We start from the raw sequence: 20,438 nt of genomic DNA on the forward strand, positions 1-20,438 counted from the left end.
CTTTTTTTTTTATTATTATACTTTAAGTTCTAGGGTACATGTGCATAACGTGCAGGTTTGTTACATATGTATACTTGTGCCATGTTGGTGTGCTGCACCCATCAACTCGTCAGCACCCATCAATTCATCATTTATATCAGGTATAACTCCCCAATGCAATCCCTCCCCCCTCCCCCCTCCCCATGATAGGCCCCGGTGTGTGATGTTCCCCTTCCCGAGTCCAGGTGATGTCATTGTTCAGTTCCCACCTATGAGTGAGAACATGCGGTGTTTGGTTTTCTGTTCTTGTGATAGTTTGCTAAGAATGATGGTTTCCAGCTGCATCCATGTCCCTACAAAGGACGCAAACTCTTCCTTTTTTATGGCTGCATAATATTCCATGGTGTATATGTGCCATTATCTCAATTTTACTTTCTTAAGGCCCATTTAGATTCTCACCTCTTAAGCAGATGTAACCTAGCCTTTGAGAGTTCACTTTGGATCATCTTATTAAACTGATTAAAACATCATTCAGTTTTCTGGAGCTGCAGTCCCCATGATTTAATACTGAGCTGGTGTTAACTTTGACCTTTTCTTCTATAGAGTTTGTCAGTAGAGAAGTCAGAGTTGAACACTGAGGTTAGAAATATTGATAACTAAATATCCTCAGTAGGGCTTAAAAGGATACATGCAAGAGCAGGTCAACAGATAAAAGCAAACAAGTATGAATTTCAGAGCCCGCACTGCTTCATTATTTTTCTGCTCCCTTAAATTATCTTTTCTCTTTCTATAGGCAAGTATTTAGAAAACTTAGCAATGAAGAGAATAAGATGATCTCTGAAGTCTTTCCATGTTAGTATTAGGTGAAGCACAGGGAGCAATCCGAGTACCCTAGCAAGAGAGGAATCTGGTGGGCAGACCACTTAAAACTTGTGTGAATGACAGGAGTGGGGACCATGGTTAGGGCAGTGACGCGTGTCTTTCTTTCCAGGTGTTTGCACTTGTGACAGCAGTGTGCTGTCTTGCCGACGGGGCCCTTATTTACCGGAAGCTTCTGTTCAATCCCAGCGGTCCTTACCAGAAAAAGCCTGTGCATGAAAAAAAAGAAGTTTTGTAATTTTATATTACTTTTTAGTTTGATACTAAGTATTAAACATATTTCTGTATTCTTCCACATATTTTATGCAGTTATTTTAACTCAGTATAGGAGCTGGAGGAAGAGATTTCCGAACTCTGCGCCGGGCTCAGAGCACTACTGTAACTTCCAAGGGAGCGCTGAGAGCAGCGGGATCAGGTTTTCCGGCTCCCTGGCCTGGGTGGCAGGGAAGAATGTGTCGGGATCCACCTCAGGGATCTTTGACTCTCTTTACTGCCTCGCTGGCCAGCAGCTCCGAGGGGTGGGGTTACAGAGATTTTGAGTTCTCAGGCTAGACGGTGGCATTGCACCCCCTGTGGTAATGAGGTGGCTGAAAGGCTCAGCTTATCAGTGGGGCAGCGAGAGAGGCGGGTGCTCGCGCCAGAGGGGTTGCCAACAGCCGTTGGGACGCGACACTGGTTCCCAGGGGAGAGCCAGCCGCTGCTGCGGCCCTGGTTCGGACGGCCGGGCCCTAGGGACCCACCATGGATCCTGGAGACGCCAAACCTGAGTCGCCCGAGGCACCTTCAGGGAACCTAAAACAACCGGAGACTGCCACAGCCTTGCCAAGTAGCGGCAGCGTAGTGAGTTCTGTACCCAAGGCACAGCGCAACGCCTCAGCGAAGACCGCATCCCGGAAGCACCCTGCAGTCTCAATTCGCACTGCGAAGTCCGCAGCCACCGTACGTCCCCAAGGCAGTGAGGGCACCGCACCCTCAAAGAAAGCCACCACACGCCCACCCGCAGAGCCCACACTCCCACCCCCAACGCCCTCTGCACACACTGAATCCAAACTCTTAAATGAGACGGCGATCAAAGAGCGTGCGGAGGGCCGAGCCAAAGTCCCTTACAAATTCAGGGACAGCCTCAAGCGTTTTTCCTTCTCGCCCACTGGAATATTGAAGATCCTGAGAATGGTGAGCAGAGAGCTGGTGAGATCTAGCTGGGGGATGTGGCCGGCAGTGGCCTCGGGGAAATGCCCAGGGGGTGCCAGCTCCAGAAAGCTTCCATAATTTACTTTGCCACTCACCTTTGTTTTGCTTCACCTTTCCTCCCCACCGCCCCTTGCTCCCCACACACTAAACCTTTCCTACTAAACTTGCCTCTTTTTTCCCCCATTTTTTTTCTTTTCTTTATTATACTTTAAGTTCTGGGGTACACGTGCAGAATGTGCAGTTTTGTTACATAGGTATACACATGCCATGGTGGTTTGCTGCACCCATCAACCCGTCACCTACATGAGGTATTTCTCCTAATGCTATCCCTCCCCTAGACCCCCACTCCCTGCAGGCCCTGGTGTGTGATGTTCCCCTCCCAGTGTCCATGTGTTCAACTCCCACCTATGAGTGAGAACATGCAGTGTTTGGTTTTCTGTTCTTGCGTTAGTTTGCTGAGAATGATGGTTTCCAGCTTCATCCATGTCCCTGCAAAGGACATGAACTCATCCTTTTTTATGACTGCATAGTATTCCGTGGTGTATATGCGCCACATTTTCTTTATCCGGTCTATCATTGATGGACATTTGGGTTGGTTCGGTTTCCTCTCACAAAGGAAATTAGGGAAGCAATGAAGATAATAGGAATTTATAAGTTAGGAAACAAAAATAATAGAATCAATCAATACGAGAGCTGTCATTTGGAAGTCCTATTAAATTGATAAACCATTGGCCAACCAAGAAAAAAAGGGGGAAGAAAGGATGTATATTTAAAATTAGAAACAAGAAGGGGAAAAAATCACAAACATCAGTGAAACTGAAAGGATCTACGGAAGTACCTTGCAAAACAGATATGAATAATTGAATGAAATGGTTGATTTTCTAGAAGAATATAAATTACCAAAACTGATCCCAGAATAAGGAAAAATCTAAACAGGGCAGTATAAACATAGAAGAAAATGAGAATTTTACCAAATGAGTATCTTTCAAAAATGTATCAGGCCCAGACCCTTTTACAAGTTAACTCTTTCAAGCCTTCATGGGATATAATTCTGACACTACTATAACTTTGTCAAAGAATAGAGAAAGAAGAAATACTTCTGAACTATCTTTACACATTCAGCATAATACTGATAGGAAAACTTGATGGAGTTCAGAAAAAGAAAACAAAGTAGAGATCTCACTTGCATCAGAACAAAATATCAATGTATTAGCAGATAATGTTCATCAGTACTTTTTGAAAATACAATACCACAAGAAAGAAACAGGATGATTCAACATTAAGACTCTATTAAAATAATTAACTGTATTATAAGTAAAAGGGAAAATGAGATATCTATCACATTATAAAAAATTAGAAGATTATGTCACAGAACATGTGACAAAATTCAACATTTGTCCCTGATTGCCAAGAAGGGAGACCAGTAAGACAGGATTATATAAATATTGCATTGACATTGTAAAAATAAACATTTCAAACTAAGAGTCAGCATATTTAAACATCAGAAGTATTATTTATTAAATGAGGGAAAAAATGATGCCTACTACACCATGAGTCAATTTTTTCTGAAACCACTAGTCATAATTAGGAAGGGGAAATAATATTTGAAAAGAGGTGGCCAGGCGCAGTGGCTCATATCTGTAATCCCAGCACTTTGGGAGGCCAAGATGGGCAGATCACCTCAGTCAGGAATTCAAGACCAGCCTGGCCAATATGGTGAAACCCCGTCTCTACTAAAAATACAAAAATTAGCCAGGCTTGGTGGAGCGCGCCTGTAGTCCCAGCTACTCAGGAGGCTGCGGCAGGAGAATCGTTTGAACCCAGGAGGCAGAGGTTGCAGTGAGCTGAGATCACGCCACTACACTCCAGCCTGGGCGACAGAGCCAGACTGTCTCAAAAAAAACAAAAAGAGGTAAAATATATCCTTACTTTCAGCTAATATGATTGTATATCTAGAAAAACCCAAATCAACCGGAAACAATTTAGAGCCAGATAATTTAGTTAGGTGAGTCATTATTGTGTTAATAAATAAAAGCTTTCCTAGACAAATAACCACTTAAAATATAAGAAAATATTTCGGCCGGGCGCGGTGCCTCACGCCTGTAATCCCAGCACTTTGGGAGGCCGAGGCAGGCAGATCACGAGGTCAGGAGATCGAGACCATCCTGGCCAACATGGTGAAACCCTGCCTCTACTAAAAATACAAAAATTAGCCGGGTATAGTGGCACGTGCCTGTAATCCCAGCTACTTGGGAGGCTGAGGCAGGAGAATCGCTTGAACCTGGGAGGCAGAGGCTGCAGTGAGCTGAGATTGCGCCACTGCACTGTGGCCTGGCGACAGAGCAGGACTCCATCTCAAAAAAAAAAAAGAAAAAAGGAAAATATTTCTCTTTACAACAGTAATCAAAATGATCAAATATCTAAAAATAAGTGAAATGTGATATACATACAGGAAGAAAACTTTAAAACTCTCCTGAGAGATATTTTTTGAAAACCACTAAAATAACTGGAAAGACATACTTTGTTCTTGAGAGAAACTGAATTCTGTAATTTTTCCAAATTATAAGTGAGTATTTCATTTAGAAATCCCAACTCAAATGCCAACAGGCTTAGTCTGGGGAACTTGACCAACACAAACATGGCAGACATAAACAGTCTGAGAATTAGTAATAAGAGGAAGACTAGGCCAAACAATAACTCTGTATAGAGTGAATTGTCTATAACTTAGAGTACTAGAGAAGGAAGCAGCAATTCAATGGAAGAGAACAGTCTCAAGAGACCAAACTACATCTGAGAATTTAGTATACGATAAAGGTTGGATTGATCTGAAATCAGATCAGTGGGGATAATACTGGCATTTGCCAATAAATGATGTTGAGATAATCAGCAGCTGTTTGGAAAGAAAGAAAACGGAGGCTCTTCCTCACAGTTTCTACCAAAATCAATGTATATGTACTTTACCTGTATATATACAGACTTCTTTCTAGTATGAAATACAAACTGCTAATAGTGGTTACTTTTAAGGAGAGAGACTAAGGTTGGGTTGGGGGAAGAGAAATAAATTGATTTTTTTTATCCCTCTATACTATGTGCTTTTATTTTCATGTATTTCATTTCTTCAAAATATAAGAAATGTTAAAAATGTATGTGCAAAGCAGTATAGGCCACTGTACTGCAATATAATCATATTTATATTCTGACAATGTAGATTTTTTTAAATCATGCATTAAAACAAATCCTGTTTCTTTTCTTGCAGAGTCTTATCATAGGAGCATTAGCTTGTTTCATCATCGCCCAAGCCAATGAGTCATTTATAACAATCACAATTCTGGAAATCTTCATCGTCCTTTTTTTTATTCTAATATATATGCTAACCCTTCACCACTTGCTGACCTATTTACATTGGCCCTTACTTGTAAGTGTTCATTTTTACAATTCTTCAAATCCAAGCTTTGCCCTCAGCCCCAGAGTAAGGACTCTCCTTAAGTGAAAACAACAGAGCTCTCTCTCTAGACAAGGACATAGCGGAGCTGTGACAGTTAGGGTGTTGCCCTGGTCCAGAAAGATTCCTTGGACCCTTGTGCCTGCAGGACAGCCAACACACCCCTGCTCCAGCCCTGAGTGTAAACCCCTCATTATGGCACTAGACACGTGGTACTTTTCATCTTGTCCTAAAAAAAAAAAATTTACTTAGTACATAAAGTAGGTAAGCGCATTTCTCACCCATTGCTTGTGAAACAGTGCATGCTTCTACTTTGCAGAGAGCACTCTGATTATAAACATTCTCCCCAAAAGCAAAAGTTGATATGATGGCATTGTAGAAAATTGCTATGCATACCCTTAAAGATTGTACAGTCAACCTGTGTGTGTCTGTGTGTTAGGGTCCCTATCACAAAGAGGTGCCGGACTATCCAGAAAAAGACATTACAGAGCCTTCTTTAATAGCTTTTCCCAGACTTTCACATTCTTTTGAACAATTGCTAAAGCTAATCCCTCAGGTCTCAGACTAGAGAGGCAGTATGGTTTTGTCCAGAGACAGCCATGGGCCCGGATTCTGGCCCTGCCACCTTACTAGCCATGTAACCTTCAGCCTCAGTTTCCCCATTTAAGAAATACGGAGAAGGAAAAGTGTGATAATAACTACCTCATAGGGTTCCTGAAATATTTAAATGTGTGCAAAGCCAATAACATAGTATGTGACACAAAGTAAACATTCTAATGTCCAAAAAGAACAGCCACCCATCAGACCCATCAGATAGCTGGGTGGCGTTTGCCATTCTATCTTGCGCTGTGAACAATCCTAATTCAGAGCTTAGGCCTGTTCCACATTCCACTTCCTTATAGAACATTTTTCTAACCTTAAAGTCAATGTTCCTTTTGAGCTAAAACTCAAATATTGTCTTCAAATCTCTGAGAGATTTTTTGCAAAGGCTGCTGAGCTCTCTCTGTCCCACAGAATGCCGAGTACAGGAAGCGGACAAAGCAAATATGAGCAACTTTGATTGAACATGTGGAAGACTCTTAGTTATGGAGAGGTCTCTCAGGGGAAACTCAAATCTCTGTCCATGGAAATTTTCAAGAAGGGAAGGTAAAGTAACCATTTTTGAGCATATACTATGTGCCAGACACTTTTTCATGTTACCTTATTTAATCCTCACAACAACCCAGTGAGGTTATGGTCATCTCTCACCCCCGATTTAACAGATGAGAAAATTGGATTAAAGACATTCAATTGTCCGTGGCCATGTATAGGTGCCAGAAACTCAGATATGCACCCAGGTCTATCTGACTCTAAAGCCCAGACTGTCTCCAGACTTTACAAACTATTATCTTGTGATGGTTTTCTATCTCCATTCTCCATTAAGGTAAGAAACTCAGTGAAACTATGACTCTATGTCATCCTCAGATTCTCTACATTTTTTCTCTGTATCTTGTTTCCTCATGATTTTCTTAAAATACAGCACCAAAGGTGAATTAGTTATCCTGGTGGGTGTACACAGGCCCTTGGGGGTGGGTGACTGATAGCTCCACAGCACCATCAGCTATGGTCAGGAGGACCAGAGCCCTCTGAGAAATGGACCCACGCAGGCTGGGTCCACACATAAAGCTGGAGAGGGCCAGGAGATTCATATTTTGCTGTAGGGTCCAGCGGTAATGCCCAAGAAGTATCCCAGACAGAGGTAAGAACTAGGATCGCCTGAGCATGAACCGTGAGTGTCCTATGAGAAAACCTGTTCTCACAGTGGTCACAGAAAGTTCAACCCAGGTCTTGTAGGGTTACAGGCCTTTGGTCAACTCCAGTAAAGCCAGCCCCCCTTGCTGTGTCTGTCTTAAGTGACAGTATCCTCTTTTTGGGGATGACTATGGGAGCCCAGAGGTGATTCGGAGCCCCTGTCTTTTCCTGCTACTGCCCTCGAGAGCATAGGCCAGACCTGGCACAGCACAGGATATGCCTTGTGAGCTCCCAGGAGCTTCATGGTGGGGAAGCTCTGTGTTACCAAGATGGTTGCCCAGTTATTCTGATGTTCAGCCCACACTATCAGGATACATAGGACACATAGTGAGCAACCACACAGTTGGTCAGATGGTAAGTGATCTAATTAACTTGGGAGTTTTTGAAAAAGACTCATCAAAACAGGACCCAAATTGCGTTCTCTTCTCCTATCCAGTCCTTTCCTTTCAAATCTGCTTTCTGATTCTGTGAGATGAAGGATGTGTACCTACACAATTTTTCAGAGGGGCAAGTAGCTACACTGTGAGGCCTTGGCATAGCAGGAAATGTGCTAGTTTCGTAAGGCTGTTGGTGCTGGGAGGTGATGACTTGGCACTTCAGAAGGCAGGCAGGCTGAGAATCAAGCTTCAGGAGTCACTTGGGACCTTATGATAAGGTCAGTGTGGGAAGCCATAGAACACACAGTCAATTTCACACTAGAACTGTTTTGAGTCGAGCTCTGCACAGCTTCAGAGACTTGCCCACAGCTGAGAGTGCCCAGCATACAGCTACCACTTCTTTCAGCCCTTCCCTCCAGGCGAGAAGGCTTGGCTCCCAGGAGGTATGGCATTAGGGTAAGGAGTACTGACTTTAAGTGGTGATTTCTAACTTAAAGGCTCATAAAAGGATAGAGTTCCTTATTTCCCTATTCCAATTATTGTTTGACAAAGGGGTGAGGGTAAAAGTCTCCACCAGGGAGACAAGAGTGTGATACATCAGGGCTTGGACTCAGCAGGGAAGCCCCAAAGAGAACTGACTGCAGATACAGGTGACCTGCTGAGATCTGTGGGCTCTGGGACCATATTTTGTCAAGGCCCCCTACTCTAGACAGAGGATGGACCCATACTCAGTCTCTGAGTTGCAGCTGTGAAGGGTGTGCCAGGGACCCTGACACCATGGGGAAGGCACAGGTCCCGCTCTCAACCCCTAACCTATGTTAGGGCCTATGAGGTCTCCTCAGATGGGCTCTTGGTGTTCTTGATTCATGTGAACTCACAGAATAAACGTGTCAGCTTCCACAGCACTGGTTTTGCCTGCAGACTTGAGAGTCCACAGCACTGGTTTTACCTGCAGACTTGAGAGTGGAATTAAATCAGTAAATAATTTAAACCCATTTTTACCAGCATGAGTCTGCATCAAAGCTAGGAAAAGTGCAATTTTCCTCACCCCACACATACTCTTCATTTTTAGGTTTACCAACTCTACCCACTCTAGCCTAGTGTCAGGTACCAAGATACCTAAGAAATTATGAATTCAAATTATTGTCTTCTAAATAGCTCATATTTTAAACACTTCTACATCATAAAGAATATAATCCGGCATGGTCAGAGAAACTGAGTTCTGGTGAAGCAGATGTTTTTGCCAACAGAAAGCAATTTTTTAAAAGAATATAATAAACATTTTAAACTAAAACAAAAAATGAAACCAATGAAAGTTGCAATTAGTTGAATACCAGATAATATTCATTGTTTGTAAATTCCTATTACAAATACTACATTTTGTGAAACAATTCATGTTTAATGTTTTTCTTTTTTTTTCTTTTCTTTTTTTTTTTTTTTTTTTTGAGAGGGGGTCTTACTGGTGTTCCCCGGCGGGAATGCGATGGCACGATCTTGGCTCACTGCAAGTTCCACCTCCCAGGTTCAAGCGATTCTTCTGCCTCAGCCTCCTGAGTAGCTGGGATTATAGGCACGTGCCACTGTGCCTGGCTAATTTTTGTATTTTTGGTAGAGACAGGATTTCACCATGTTGGCCAGGCTGGTCTCAAACTCCTGACCTCAGGTGATTCACCCACCTCAGCCTCCCAAAGTGCTGGGATTACAAGCTTGAGCCACCGTGCCTGGCCTGTTTAACTTTTTTCCTAATATTCAGTTTTTTTTTTTTTTTTTTTTTTTAATAAGCACTCATCATTAAGGCATCTTTCTCTTTCCCACTTATAATTCTACGTGATTTTAATATCTCAGAGAATAGTTCGGAAGCTTTATGGAATAATTGTCAAGAAAAAACACATTTCTCATTTTAGTCAGAGAAGGCTACCTGACCCAATAAGGTATTTAAAGGGGAAAGAAAAATATAACAAGTAAGGATGATATTTATGAGGGAAGTGGAAGTCCTCCCGCACACGGCCAGGCTCAGCTGCAATTTTAACACAGCCATCAGGGATATCTGTCTCTGCCCAGATGAGGCAAATAAGAGGGTCTGTGTCTGAGGCAAAAGGGAGGAGGTTAGCAGAAGAAGGCCCATGGGCACTCAAATCAGACTGCCCAAGGTCATAGCCACTTACTGGCTGAACAACCCTGGGCAGGTTGCTTACCCATCTGTAAACTGGGGATAATGAGAGTTTGTTGTGAGAATCAAATGAGATCACATATTAACACATTGGCATAGTAAGTGCTCAATAAATGTGAGCTAGCTATAATAGAAATGTTAGATGTAAGGCGAACCTTAGCTCCAGTGGACAGTTCAGGAGAGCACTTCTTTGTAAGTAAGGACCACAGTAAACTATAATGTCCATAGTCCCACAAGGAGATAAAATTATGACAGGAAGTTAAAGACTGGCTGGGCCTGGTCTGTGGTTGGTTTAGTATTATCATTATTGATGTGCTTTTGTTCAAATTGTTGTAATCTAAGACCACAGCTGGTTAGTGGTCAGAGAAACTGAGCTCTGCTTATATAGATATTTTGGCCAACAGAGAGCAATTTTTAAAAAAAGAATATTTGACTTTTGAAGTTTACACTCTGTTTCTCAGTTGTAAGAGTCCTTGTTCACATCTTTGACTACCTTGGTTTATACAATCCTCAGGTGTAAGCTTCCTGCAAACCTGCAAACTACTGTACCTGCCTCAGTCAGGCCTGCCCACTATGGGCAGACCTCTTGCTTAGCCTGCAGAACCCCACTGGGACTTACTTCCAACCTCCACCAGCCCTGCTACATACCCCTGTTCCAGTGTTAACTACCAGGCACCAAAACAGTAGGCATTAGCGCCTTTCCAAGAAGCAAGTCACATTCCACAATAGGGCTCCTCGGTCGCCAACCCCAACAGGAAGAACACCTAGAGTTTGCAGAGTGTTTACTATCTGTTAACATTTTGAGGGCAGATATGAACTTACATTTTGATGCACTCCCACCAGCTACTAGATGCCAGGCATGTTATCAGATGCTTTCAGATTCATTATGCCATTTAATCCTCAGACCCAATGAACCACAGTCATTATCGCCATATTACAAATTAGCAAGTTGGCAGACTGGTGATAAAATATGCCCCATCTAGGAATTGGCAGGCCAAAAGAGTTCATCAACAAAAATACTTAGCTGATTGGTGCTGTATCATTTTGACCCTCCAGACCCATTCCACAGAAAATGCCAAAGAGGGATTGGACGCTGCACTTCCAGACTAGGAGAATAGCGCATTTCCTCCTTATTTGGGTGTCACTGATGGGAGGCAGTAGTGAGATGAGTTCTGATTCCACCCGTTATTCAATCCTAGGCAGCTGAAAAACTCCAAGCCTCCACCATGTCCTTTGTAAACGGGATGATGACAATTCTGACTTTGGAGACTGCTTTGTGAGGGTTAAATGAGGTCAAATGATGTACTGGGAAATGCTTGGCCCATCAAAGAGCTCCATTGGAGCCATTGTGATTCCATGATAACATATACTGGATGGCAGTGCTCCTTGCTGTGTTTGGACTAGTGCACCAAAAAGATGACATTACCAAGGCAGACCATCAAGACTCAAAGACTTAAGCTATTCAGATTAGGTGTCTGGCCAATATTGTGGTTATGTTCTCCAGGCTTTTGCCTCTAGCCATACACTGCTGCCACTGACACACTGCGTTCTCATTCTTCCATTATTGTTTTGCTAAGAAAGCTCAGCCACTGCTCACCCAGGAGGGCACTGCCACCCACTCATCCTCACTCTTCATTTCAGCACCCAAAGAAGCCAGTTGGGCTAGCAGTTAAAGAACTCAGGACTGGCCAGGCACCATGGCCCACGCCTATGATTCCAGCACTTTGGGAGGCCGAGGCAGGTGGATCACCTGAGGTCAGGAGTTCATGACCATCCTGGCCAATATGGAGAAGCCCTATCTCTACTAAAAAATACAAAAATTAGCTAGGCATGGTGGCAGGCACCTGTAATCCCACCTACTCGGGAGGCCGAGGCAGAGATTTGCTTGAACCTGGGAGGCGGAGATTGCAATGAGCCAAGATAGCACCATTGCACTCCAGCCTGGGCGACAAGAGCGAAACTCCGTCTCAAAAAAAACAAAAAACTCGACAGAAATCCAGTTGAAACGCAGAAGGAGCACAACGAGCCTGCAGATGTCGGGGCACACCCAATTCTGGCCATCTTTCAGGAAACAGCAGAAAACATTCACTCCAGAATATCAGGCCTGCTCCTCAGATGAGTTCATATGCTCTTGGGACATGTGAACTCACAGAATAAATGTGGCCTAATCTCCAGAGCACTGGCTTTACCTGCAGATTTGGGAGAAGTAAACCAATAATTAAAGTGCTCATCTAAAATTTTATTTTTATATTAAAACAAATGAGTTATGGAATAGAATGCAGAATTTACATTAAAAATACAAGACTTTACACATTTATGGAGGGCCAATTTGGGCTAGGACCCTTGACCACTAGGTTTTTTCATGCTCACTTTCCTATTCCCTTTGTGGAAAAAGTTGTCAGCTTTTTTTCTAATGGTATTCTTTAATGAAAATAAACCTGTTCCTACAGACAAAGTCATATCTAGGATCTTAAAATCACATAAACTCATGTCTCTGGACGATGTAAGAATTATGCCTCTGAGGGTGCCTCCTCATCTTAATCAAATGGAAAGTTTTTAAAAGGCATCTATTCTTAGATGTGTAATTGACCAGTTTTAATATTTATGAAATTTTTGTGTAAACTTGATAAATTTCAATTCTTTATTATAGGATCTTACCAACAGTATCATTACAGCTGTGTTCCTTTCAGTAGTTGCCATCTTGGCCATGCAAGAAAAGAAAAGAAGGCATTTGTTCTATGTCGGAGGGGTAAGTAGAGGCCTTCATGACTCCATTTAAGATCAGTATTCCGGCCAGGCACGATGGCTCACGCCTGTAATCCCAGCACTTTGGGAGGCTGAGGTGGGCAGATCACAAGGTCAGGAGATCAAGACCATCCTGGCTAACACAGTGAAACCCTGTCTCTACTAAAAAATACAAAACATTAGCCAGGCATGGTGGCGGGCACCTATAGTCCCAGCTACTTGGGAGGCTAAGGCTGGAGAATGGTGTAAACCTGGGAGGCGGAGCTTGCAGTGAGCCAAGATCGCGCCACTGCACTCCAGCCTAGGCAACAGAGCGAGACCCTGTCTCAAAAAAAAAAAAAAAAAAAATCAGTATTCCAAGACTTTGAAAAGGGAAATTGGCAGACCCCATTATATCATTAACCAAGCAAAATCCCCACTACCACCCACTCCCCTTCTTGCACTGACTTCTTCAGGTGATATGAAGTTGCACAAACTCTGAGCTCATGAAAATCTTAATTCTAACATGCATTCTCCAAATAGGTACAAAAACAAGAGTCTGTTAAACCCCTTTTGAGAATTGTAGACACTATTTTTGAAATGTTAAGCAAGATCTTTTTGTCTATAAATAGGACTTTGATTTTCTGGACTAGAGAATTGTATTTTAAAGACAGATAAGAGAGATTGTAAGGGGGGAAAAGTGTACTGTCTAAAGTGAATAATCCAGCCTATTCAGGAAGGAAGGAAGAGGAAGGAAGGAAAGAAGAGGAAGGAAGGAAGGAAGGAAGGAAGGAAGGAAGGAAGGAAGGAAGGAAGGAAGCTGCCACACATTGAAGTGCCCAGTATATGCCCTGCACCAGGCGAGGCACACTCTGATTTAATCTTTACAACTCTCATTTGTACAGATATAGGAACTGAGGTTAAATACTTTGCTCTGGGTCACAAGACTGGGACAAACTGGGACTCAAAAGAAATGGCAGATCAAATGCTTGGAAGATTCAGGGGGTCAGGAGGGGAGGTAGGGCTTTGGTTTAAGAAGTTAAACAATGAGAACATAAATTAATGCAGAAAAAAGGAATGTATTTGAATTCATTCCATAATCAATAAATATCTATCAATCCCATTGGATCGTGCCAGACATGAGCTTAGTGCTGGGGATAGAGCCCCTTCCCCTTTGGGTAAGCTCACAGATTCGCTGGGGCAAGACACCTAGGAAAACTCATTAAGCAGCCAGGAATTAAGTGACCGTAAAGAGAAGCATTCAAGGCTGTCAAGAGTCCCGGAGTGCACAGGGGAATATCCGTGCCATGGGCCCCTGGTCCCCATCCGCTGACTCCACAATCACTCCTTCTACTGCCAGGAGTTCCCACCCCCAGTTCTCCATTTCTTGCCTGGAGGGCAGCATCCCACCACACCCCTCACTGGTCTTCCGGCCTCCAGCCTGGTTCACTTTCCATTCACCTCATGGCCACTGAAAGTAGGTTTTCTGAGTCTCACAACCTGACCTCTTTGATAGAGTCCCAGATCCTGCACCTCTGCCCACCTCAACTCTGCCCACTTCTCAGCTGGCTCCAGAGGTCCTGGGCACACCAGATTCCTTAGAGACCCTAGTCCAGTGCCTGGGTTCTCCTCCTCCCCTTAGGAATTCCTTCCTGCCCTTTGCAAACATAGCCCAAAAGTCTTTCCACGGAGAGGCCTTTTCAGGACCTACCCCTACCTGCAGCCACCTAGGGCCACTGCCCTTCCCTAGTCCTTTCCTGGTACCTCAGACATCAAGCGAGGCTACTACTGGCAACAAAATCCCCCATTTCCAAAATCCCTTTTTCTGGGAAAGGCAGAGTGGGCCTGCAGCAGGCAACTGGGCAGGCGCGAAGAAAGTAGTGAAGGGTCAGAGAGGACAGGAGGCCGCCCGCAGCGCCCACCCTGGATAGGGATAGGTTCAAGGGGTTGCTACCGACCTGCAAAATAACCCCGTCTTTCCTTCTCTCATATGGTCTTGTATCTGACAGTCCCTGTGTCTCACAGCGGTAATTGTGTGTTGCATCGATGCGTTTGTGGTCACCAAGATGATGAGGACTAACTTGAAAAGATTCCTGGGAATCGAATTTGAAAGCAAGCTTTCCCCCGCCAAGGACGCCTACCCCGAAACCGGCCCCGACGCCCCACAGAGGCCCGCCTGAAGCCAGCCCCGCGCCCTAGCAGATGCATGTGTCTGTCCAATCTCTGCCTCCGAGCCCACCCCCGAGCTCGCGTGCTGTCACCCATTCCGGCCTAAATGTGACCATAAAATTAGGGCTACTGCTTTTATTGAAAATACCTGCTTCCTCTCTTTGCCTTGTGTAAAAGTCGTGTCGTATTTTCCTGCGCAAGTCGCGTTGTATTTTCCTGCGCGTGGCGCTACGCCCGCGGAGCTCAGGAAGGTGACCCGGGGCTCGCAGCCCCCCGACCCGGCAGCGGAGCGGCGGCTTACAGACCTGGGGCTGCCTGGAGACTCCGGGATGGGACCGCGAGGGCAGCTCCGTGCCGAGGTGGGACCAGCGGTTTGGGAACGGAGGTGGGGCCCATCGGGGGCCGGCGCGTGGAGGGTGGGCGGATCCGGCCACTGCGGGGTGGGTGGGAGCTGCGCCAGGAGACGGGCGCGCGTGGAGAAGGCGCGGAAGTTGACATTCGGTGGTCCTGGCAGTTAGCTGAGCGCGCCCTCTGAGCCGCTCGGTTGACACCAGGCTTTCTAGTAGGCCTGGCCTACCCAGAAACAGCAGGAGAGAAGAAACAGGCCAGCTGTGAGAAGTCAAGGACACCGAGTCAGTCATGGCACCTAAGGCGGCAAAGGGGGCTAAGACAGAGCCAGCTCCACCTCCAGACGGGGCCAAACCCCAGGAGGACAAGAAGGACGATAAGGAGCCATCGGAGAAACCTCAAAAGTTGGTGCAGCCCAAGCACGAAGTGGGCACGAGGAAGGGGTGTCGCCGCTACCGGTGGGAATTAAAAGACAGCAATAAAGAGTTCTGGCTCTTGGGGCACGCTGAGATCAAGATTCTGAGTTTGGTGAGTTAGACTGGTATCCCTGGATGGAGGTCTTTGGCTGAGGGTGGGGAGAAGGAGGAGGAGGCTCCAGGGGTCCTCAGAGAGATGGTTAGAGGCCCTTGCTGCTGGCTGAGGTGTCTATGTCTCACTGCAGGGCTGCCTAATAGCGGCAATGATACTGTTGTCCTCACTCAGCGTGCACCCCATCTTGACGCTTATCATCACCATGGAGATATCCATCTTCAGTTTCTTCATCTTACTGTACAGCTTTGCCATTCATAGATACATACCCTTCATCCTGTGGCCCATTTCTGTAAGTAAGGGGCGATGGGGAGTGCCTGCATCCAGAACGCTGATTATGTGTGTGTGTTGGCACCTGGAAAGTCACAGAACGGAGAGACACACCTCACCTCCCATATCTGTGCCTGGGTCAGGGGCTCAGAACATCAGTGGGGCCCAGGCAGAGGCAGCTGGGTGCAAGAGGGGTAGCTAGGCAGAAAATGCTCCAAAAAAGCCTGTCTGTGTGTTGGAGTGAGAGTGGGGAACTCTTACCTACCTGGTGGTCAAAGAGGGCCTGAGCCTTTGTTCTCTTTAGGGCAAGGGGAGGTGTAGCAATCAGTTGTTCCTCCGAACTCCTGTGCCAGCTCACATTTGACAGGAAATCACCCCAGAAGGACCCCATTCCCAAAATTCAAAGAATAAAATTACTCTCCCATAAGTCAATAAAATAAGACAAAAATGGGATTTTTTTTTTTTTTTAAATCACTTCTAAAGCAGTGTTAGGTCTCCAGTGAATATCCCTAAAAAGGATACCTGGATCAGGATGTTCAACCCAAAGCAGTCATCTAGTGGAATGAGACAGAACTGGGCAAAGTACTGAATCATTCCTAGCCTGTTTCCTCATCTGTAACATGGGGACAGTCATATTCCTTGCAGAATTGACATTCAATCCTGAGGATTAAATGTAAATTGCTTGACACTGTGCCTGAGGACTCATGGAGTTGAATCCCTCACCTGTGTAATCACAGGGCACACCCACCTAACCCCTTGCCAGTCAATGAAGACCCCAATTCCCAAGTCCCTTTGTTCATTGCACATTCATAGCCTGCCTCCCAAGCCCTCTTGTTCACTGTTTCACTCACTTTACACTTGAGGAAATTGGCTTAGAATGGCCAAGCAACTTGCCCCCAGCTCACTTAGCTGGTAAGTAGCAGAAAAAAGCTTCGAACTTAGCTTTATGAGTACATTTTCATCCTGCCTTCTTGTTAAAAGCTATTAAGGTCCAGGGATCCAGAGGTCTTGGTGAGGTAGATGAGGACCTCCAATACAGGGAGAAAGGACAGGAGGGCCAAATAAGGACTCTCAGAAAAGGGACAAACAGAGGACAAGGTAAAAGGACAGGCAGAGGACAAGTTTCTAAACGAGCCTGAGAAGACATTTTTAGTTCCAGCAAGATGAAAAACCAGTGAACCCTGAAAATCTTCCTGCTGTGCTTATCTAAAAATACCAGGGGAAATGTAACCAGTATTGCTTTAACTGAATGAATGGTGGGCAAAAAAGAAATGAAAACACAGAGGCGCCAGAAATGGAAAACAGGGCAGTGATCACATAAGCTGCAAAGTATGAGTGGGAATGGTCCACAAGGTAGTGTCTCAGGAACCTACAGCATGAATTTTCATGCACTCTCAAGTCAGGAAATAAGGCCTTGATCCTAAGCAAAGTGGGAATTTAGAACTGAAAACCCTGTATAAAGCCAGCACCCTGGAAAGGCTACCCCCTTAGGGAAAACATGGACAAAGACACATACCCTTCTTATTCCCAACACAGAGGAATAAGAAAACATGTTCATCTCTGCCTGAGTGTTGAGTGGGCAGAGAGGAAGTCTTCCTTGAGAAATAGAAACCTTAAGCCTGCCCTTTGTACAGATTGGAGTTTGAATTTTTGTTACCTGCAGCCTAGAAACCTTCATGTAGCCCAGAAACCTTCATCCCTGGGAATTACCATAAAAATTGATCCCAGTCTGATGACATTCTGCTGATATCCTTGGACTCCTGATAGAAATAAATGCAAAATCACAATCAGGGCATGAAGAGATTCTCACAGAGGGGCGGGGGGAAAACCTTGTCAAAAATGAACTAATAATTCAAAACTACAAAACACCTAATTTAAAAAAATCCCCATTACTTAGAATCAACAAACACAACAGAGGGATTAGAATCCTGAGAATATGAGATAATAGAAGAGCTATCTGAGAATAATAATATATTTTAAGTGATTATAGACGTAAGAGTCCTGAGAAAAGAATAAGACACTATGAGGACAGAATAGACAGATTTTTTAAAAGTACAGTGTCTAGAATAGAAAATATAGTTATTGAAATAAAAATGTCAGTAGATGAATTCAAAAACAGATCAGACATAGCTGAAGAGGGAACTGTTAACTGAAAGGTATGGGGAAATTACCCAGAACACAGCGCACAGAGAGAAAGAAAATAAGAAAGAGATTGAGACAGAACATGGAGTGAGAACATCCATCAAGGTTGTTGGGCTGGGTGTGGTGGCTCACACCTGTAATCGCAGCACTTTGGGAGGCTGAGGTGAATAGGTCCCTTTGGTCCAGGAGTTTGAGACCAGCCTGGGCAACATAGGGAGACCCTGTCTCTACAAAAAAAAAAATTTTTTTAATTAGCCAACCATAGTGGCACATGCCTGTCGTTCCAGCTACTCAGGAGACCAAGGTGGGAGGATGACTTGAACCTAGGAGGTCAAGGCTACAGAGAGCTCTGATGGTGCCACTGCACTCCAATCTGAGTGACAGAGCGAGACCCTGTCTAAAAAATAATAAAAATGGTGTCAAGAAGCTAGGCACAGTGAGTTGTGCCTATAGTCCCAGCTACTCAGGAGGCTGAGGCAAGAGGATCTCTTGAGTCCAGGAGTTCAAGGCTGTAGTGTGCAGTGATCACACCTGTGAATAACCACTGCACTCCAGCCTGGGAAACAAACAAGACCCTATCTCTTAAAAAAAAAACAAGCAAGGGGAGGGGTTGGCATGTGGTTCACGCCTGTAATTCCAACACTTTGGGAGGCCGAAGTGGGAGGATTTCTTGAGGCCAGGAGTTCAAGATAAAGAAAAAAACTTCAATAAAAAATTTTAAAACTTATTAAGAGAATAGATGAGAGGAAATATTCAAGAGAATGGAGGCCAAGAATAGTGGCTTACACCTGTAGTCCCAGCACTTTGGGAGTCCAACATGGGAGGATTGCTTGAGCCCAGGAATTCAAGACCAGCCTGGACAACATCATGAGACCTTCCGCTTGTCTCCACAAAAAATTAGCCAGGCATGGTGGCACATGCCTGAGGTCCCATCTACTCAGGAGGCAGATTTGGGAGGATCACTTGAGCCCAGGAAGCTGAGGCTGCAGTGAGCTGTAATCCCATCACTGCATTCCAGACTGGGAGACAGACAGAGACCCTGTCTCAGAAAAAAAAAAAAAAAAAAAAAGTAGCGAGAATGGAGAAGAGGAAATATTCATACTGATAATGACTGAGAACCTTCCGTATTTAATGAGTGGTGTCACTGAAAAATGTCATAATAGGAAACCCCAAAATTTTGTGTCTCTACTGCAGCAATGAGTAACCTAGCAAAAACTGTCAGAACTAACTTATTAAGAACCCAAATCTAATTAAAAACTTAGAACAGCCAGAGGAGTGCTTAATGAAGGAAGAAGCTGCTGGATTTTGGTAAGAGAGGCCTGTGCACTTTAATTTACCTGCTGGGCATCTCTTACCCCACAGCTTGGCAATGGCTATGAAGACAGCAGCCCAAATTCCTGGCAAAGCCTGCTAGTGACCAGCATAAAGAGCTATTTTCGTGTGTGTATTGTGAGACAAGGTCTTACACTGTCATCCAGGCTGGAGTGCAGTGGTGCAATCGATATCTCATTACATTACAGACTTCATTCTGAAAGAATTGTGGTTGTATGTTTGTTTGGACCTGTCTGATGATTACCTAAGAGATTGGTCCAGGAACTTGCCTTTGTTTCACCTGCCTCAGAACTTTCTCAGGGATGAAGCAGCCTCCCAGGTAGCATTTGTCAAAAACATTTAAAGGGAAATACACTTGCCTCACCCACTTGAGACAAGAGAAAACAGTGAGTCAAGCAGTAGACAGACCAGAAAAGTCTGGGAAGAAAGAGACTGAGAAAGGAGATATATTAGGGAATCTAGAAGACTACACACATTCCCAGGGCTGGACAAATACTCAGAAATGACCTAAGAAGACCCTAAGCTTCCACCTTTGGTCGACCATTAGGCTCTGCACAATCAGGAGGTGAGAACTATGACAGAGTTGTAAACAGCCTGGCCAAATGTTGATAAAGTGCCCCAACACAGAACCAACCTCCAAAGACCAGTAATGTTTTTGTTCATTTGTTTCCAAGCATTTAGGGAAATCTCTGTCAAATCACTAGCTGAGGCCGGGCGCGGTCGCTCACGCCTGTCATCCCAGCACTTTGGGAGGCCGAGGCGGGTGGATCACAAGGTCAGGAGATCGAGACCATCCTGGCTAACACAGTGAAACCCCGTCTCTACTAAAAATACAAAAAATTAGCCGGGCATGGTGGCAGGCACCTGTAATCCCAGCTACTCGGGAGGCTGAGGCAGGTGGATCACTTGAGGTCAGGAGTTTGAAACCAGCCTGGCCAACATGGTGAAGCCCCATTTCTACTAAAAGTATTTAAAACTTAGCTGGGCATGGTGGCGGGTGCTTATAATCCTAGCTACTCAGGAGGCTGAGGCAGGAGAATCCCTTGAACCTGGGAGGTGTAGGTTGCAGTGAGCTGAGATCGTGCCACTGCACTCC

General features: G+C 44.7%; 3 protein-coding genes across 8 annotated transcripts in view; all 3 read left to right on the forward strand.

The window, feature by feature from the left end:
• LOC108520747 (chemokine-like factor) overlaps positions 1–1,372 on the forward strand; it is a 15,258-nt gene extending 13,886 nt beyond the window's left edge. The window contains exon 5 of one of the 5 annotated variants that reach the window (XR_001882993.1): positions 971–1,039. Coding sequence is in view for 3 of the 5 variants with exons in the window: in XM_017860244.1 (XP_017715733.1) it covers positions 971–1,096 (126 nt within the window). In the remaining 2 variants the exon portion in view is untranslated. The other 4 variants (XR_001882994.1, XM_017860244.1, XM_017860245.1 and 1 more) reach the window with 4 other exon arrangements.
• A 24-nt stretch (positions 1,373–1,396) lies between these two features.
• LOC108520744 (CKLF-like MARVEL transmembrane domain-containing protein 1) lies at positions 1,397–14,867 on the forward strand. Of its 2 annotated transcripts, none has more exons than XM_017860242.1 (4): positions 1,397–2,031; positions 5,306–5,464; positions 12,480–12,578; positions 14,563–14,867. In XM_017860242.1, exons 1-4 carry the CDS (start codon positions 1,600–1,602, stop codon positions 14,731–14,733), a joined length of 861 nt encoding a protein of 286 aa, XP_017715731.1. In that variant the 5' UTR covers positions 1,397–1,599; the 3' UTR covers positions 14,734–14,867. The 2 variants fall into 2 exon arrangements, with proteins under 2 accessions (XP_017715731.1, XP_017715730.1); XM_017860241.1 differs by having other exon boundaries at positions 1,397–2,046; positions 14,563–14,864.
• A 368-nt stretch (positions 14,868–15,235) lies between these two features.
• The window catches only part of CMTM2 (CKLF like MARVEL transmembrane domain containing 2), a 17,603-nt gene continuing 12,400 nt past the window's right edge, over positions 15,236–20,438 (forward strand). Inside the window, exons 1-2 of the mRNA XM_017860243.1 lie at positions 15,236–15,598; positions 15,732–15,890. Coding sequence (XP_017715732.1) covers positions 15,362–15,598; positions 15,732–15,890 — 396 coding nt within the window. The 5' untranslated portion in view covers positions 15,236–15,361. The remainder of the gene's footprint in view (positions 15,599–15,731; positions 15,891–20,438) is intronic.

The sequence above is a fragment of the Rhinopithecus bieti genome, unplaced genomic scaffold (genome assembly GCF_001698545.2).
Source record: "Rhinopithecus bieti isolate Rb0 unplaced genomic scaffold, ASM169854v2 scaffold_53422, whole genome shotgun sequence".
Classification (NCBI taxonomy): Eukaryota; Metazoa; Chordata; class Mammalia; order Primates; family Cercopithecidae; genus Rhinopithecus; species Rhinopithecus bieti.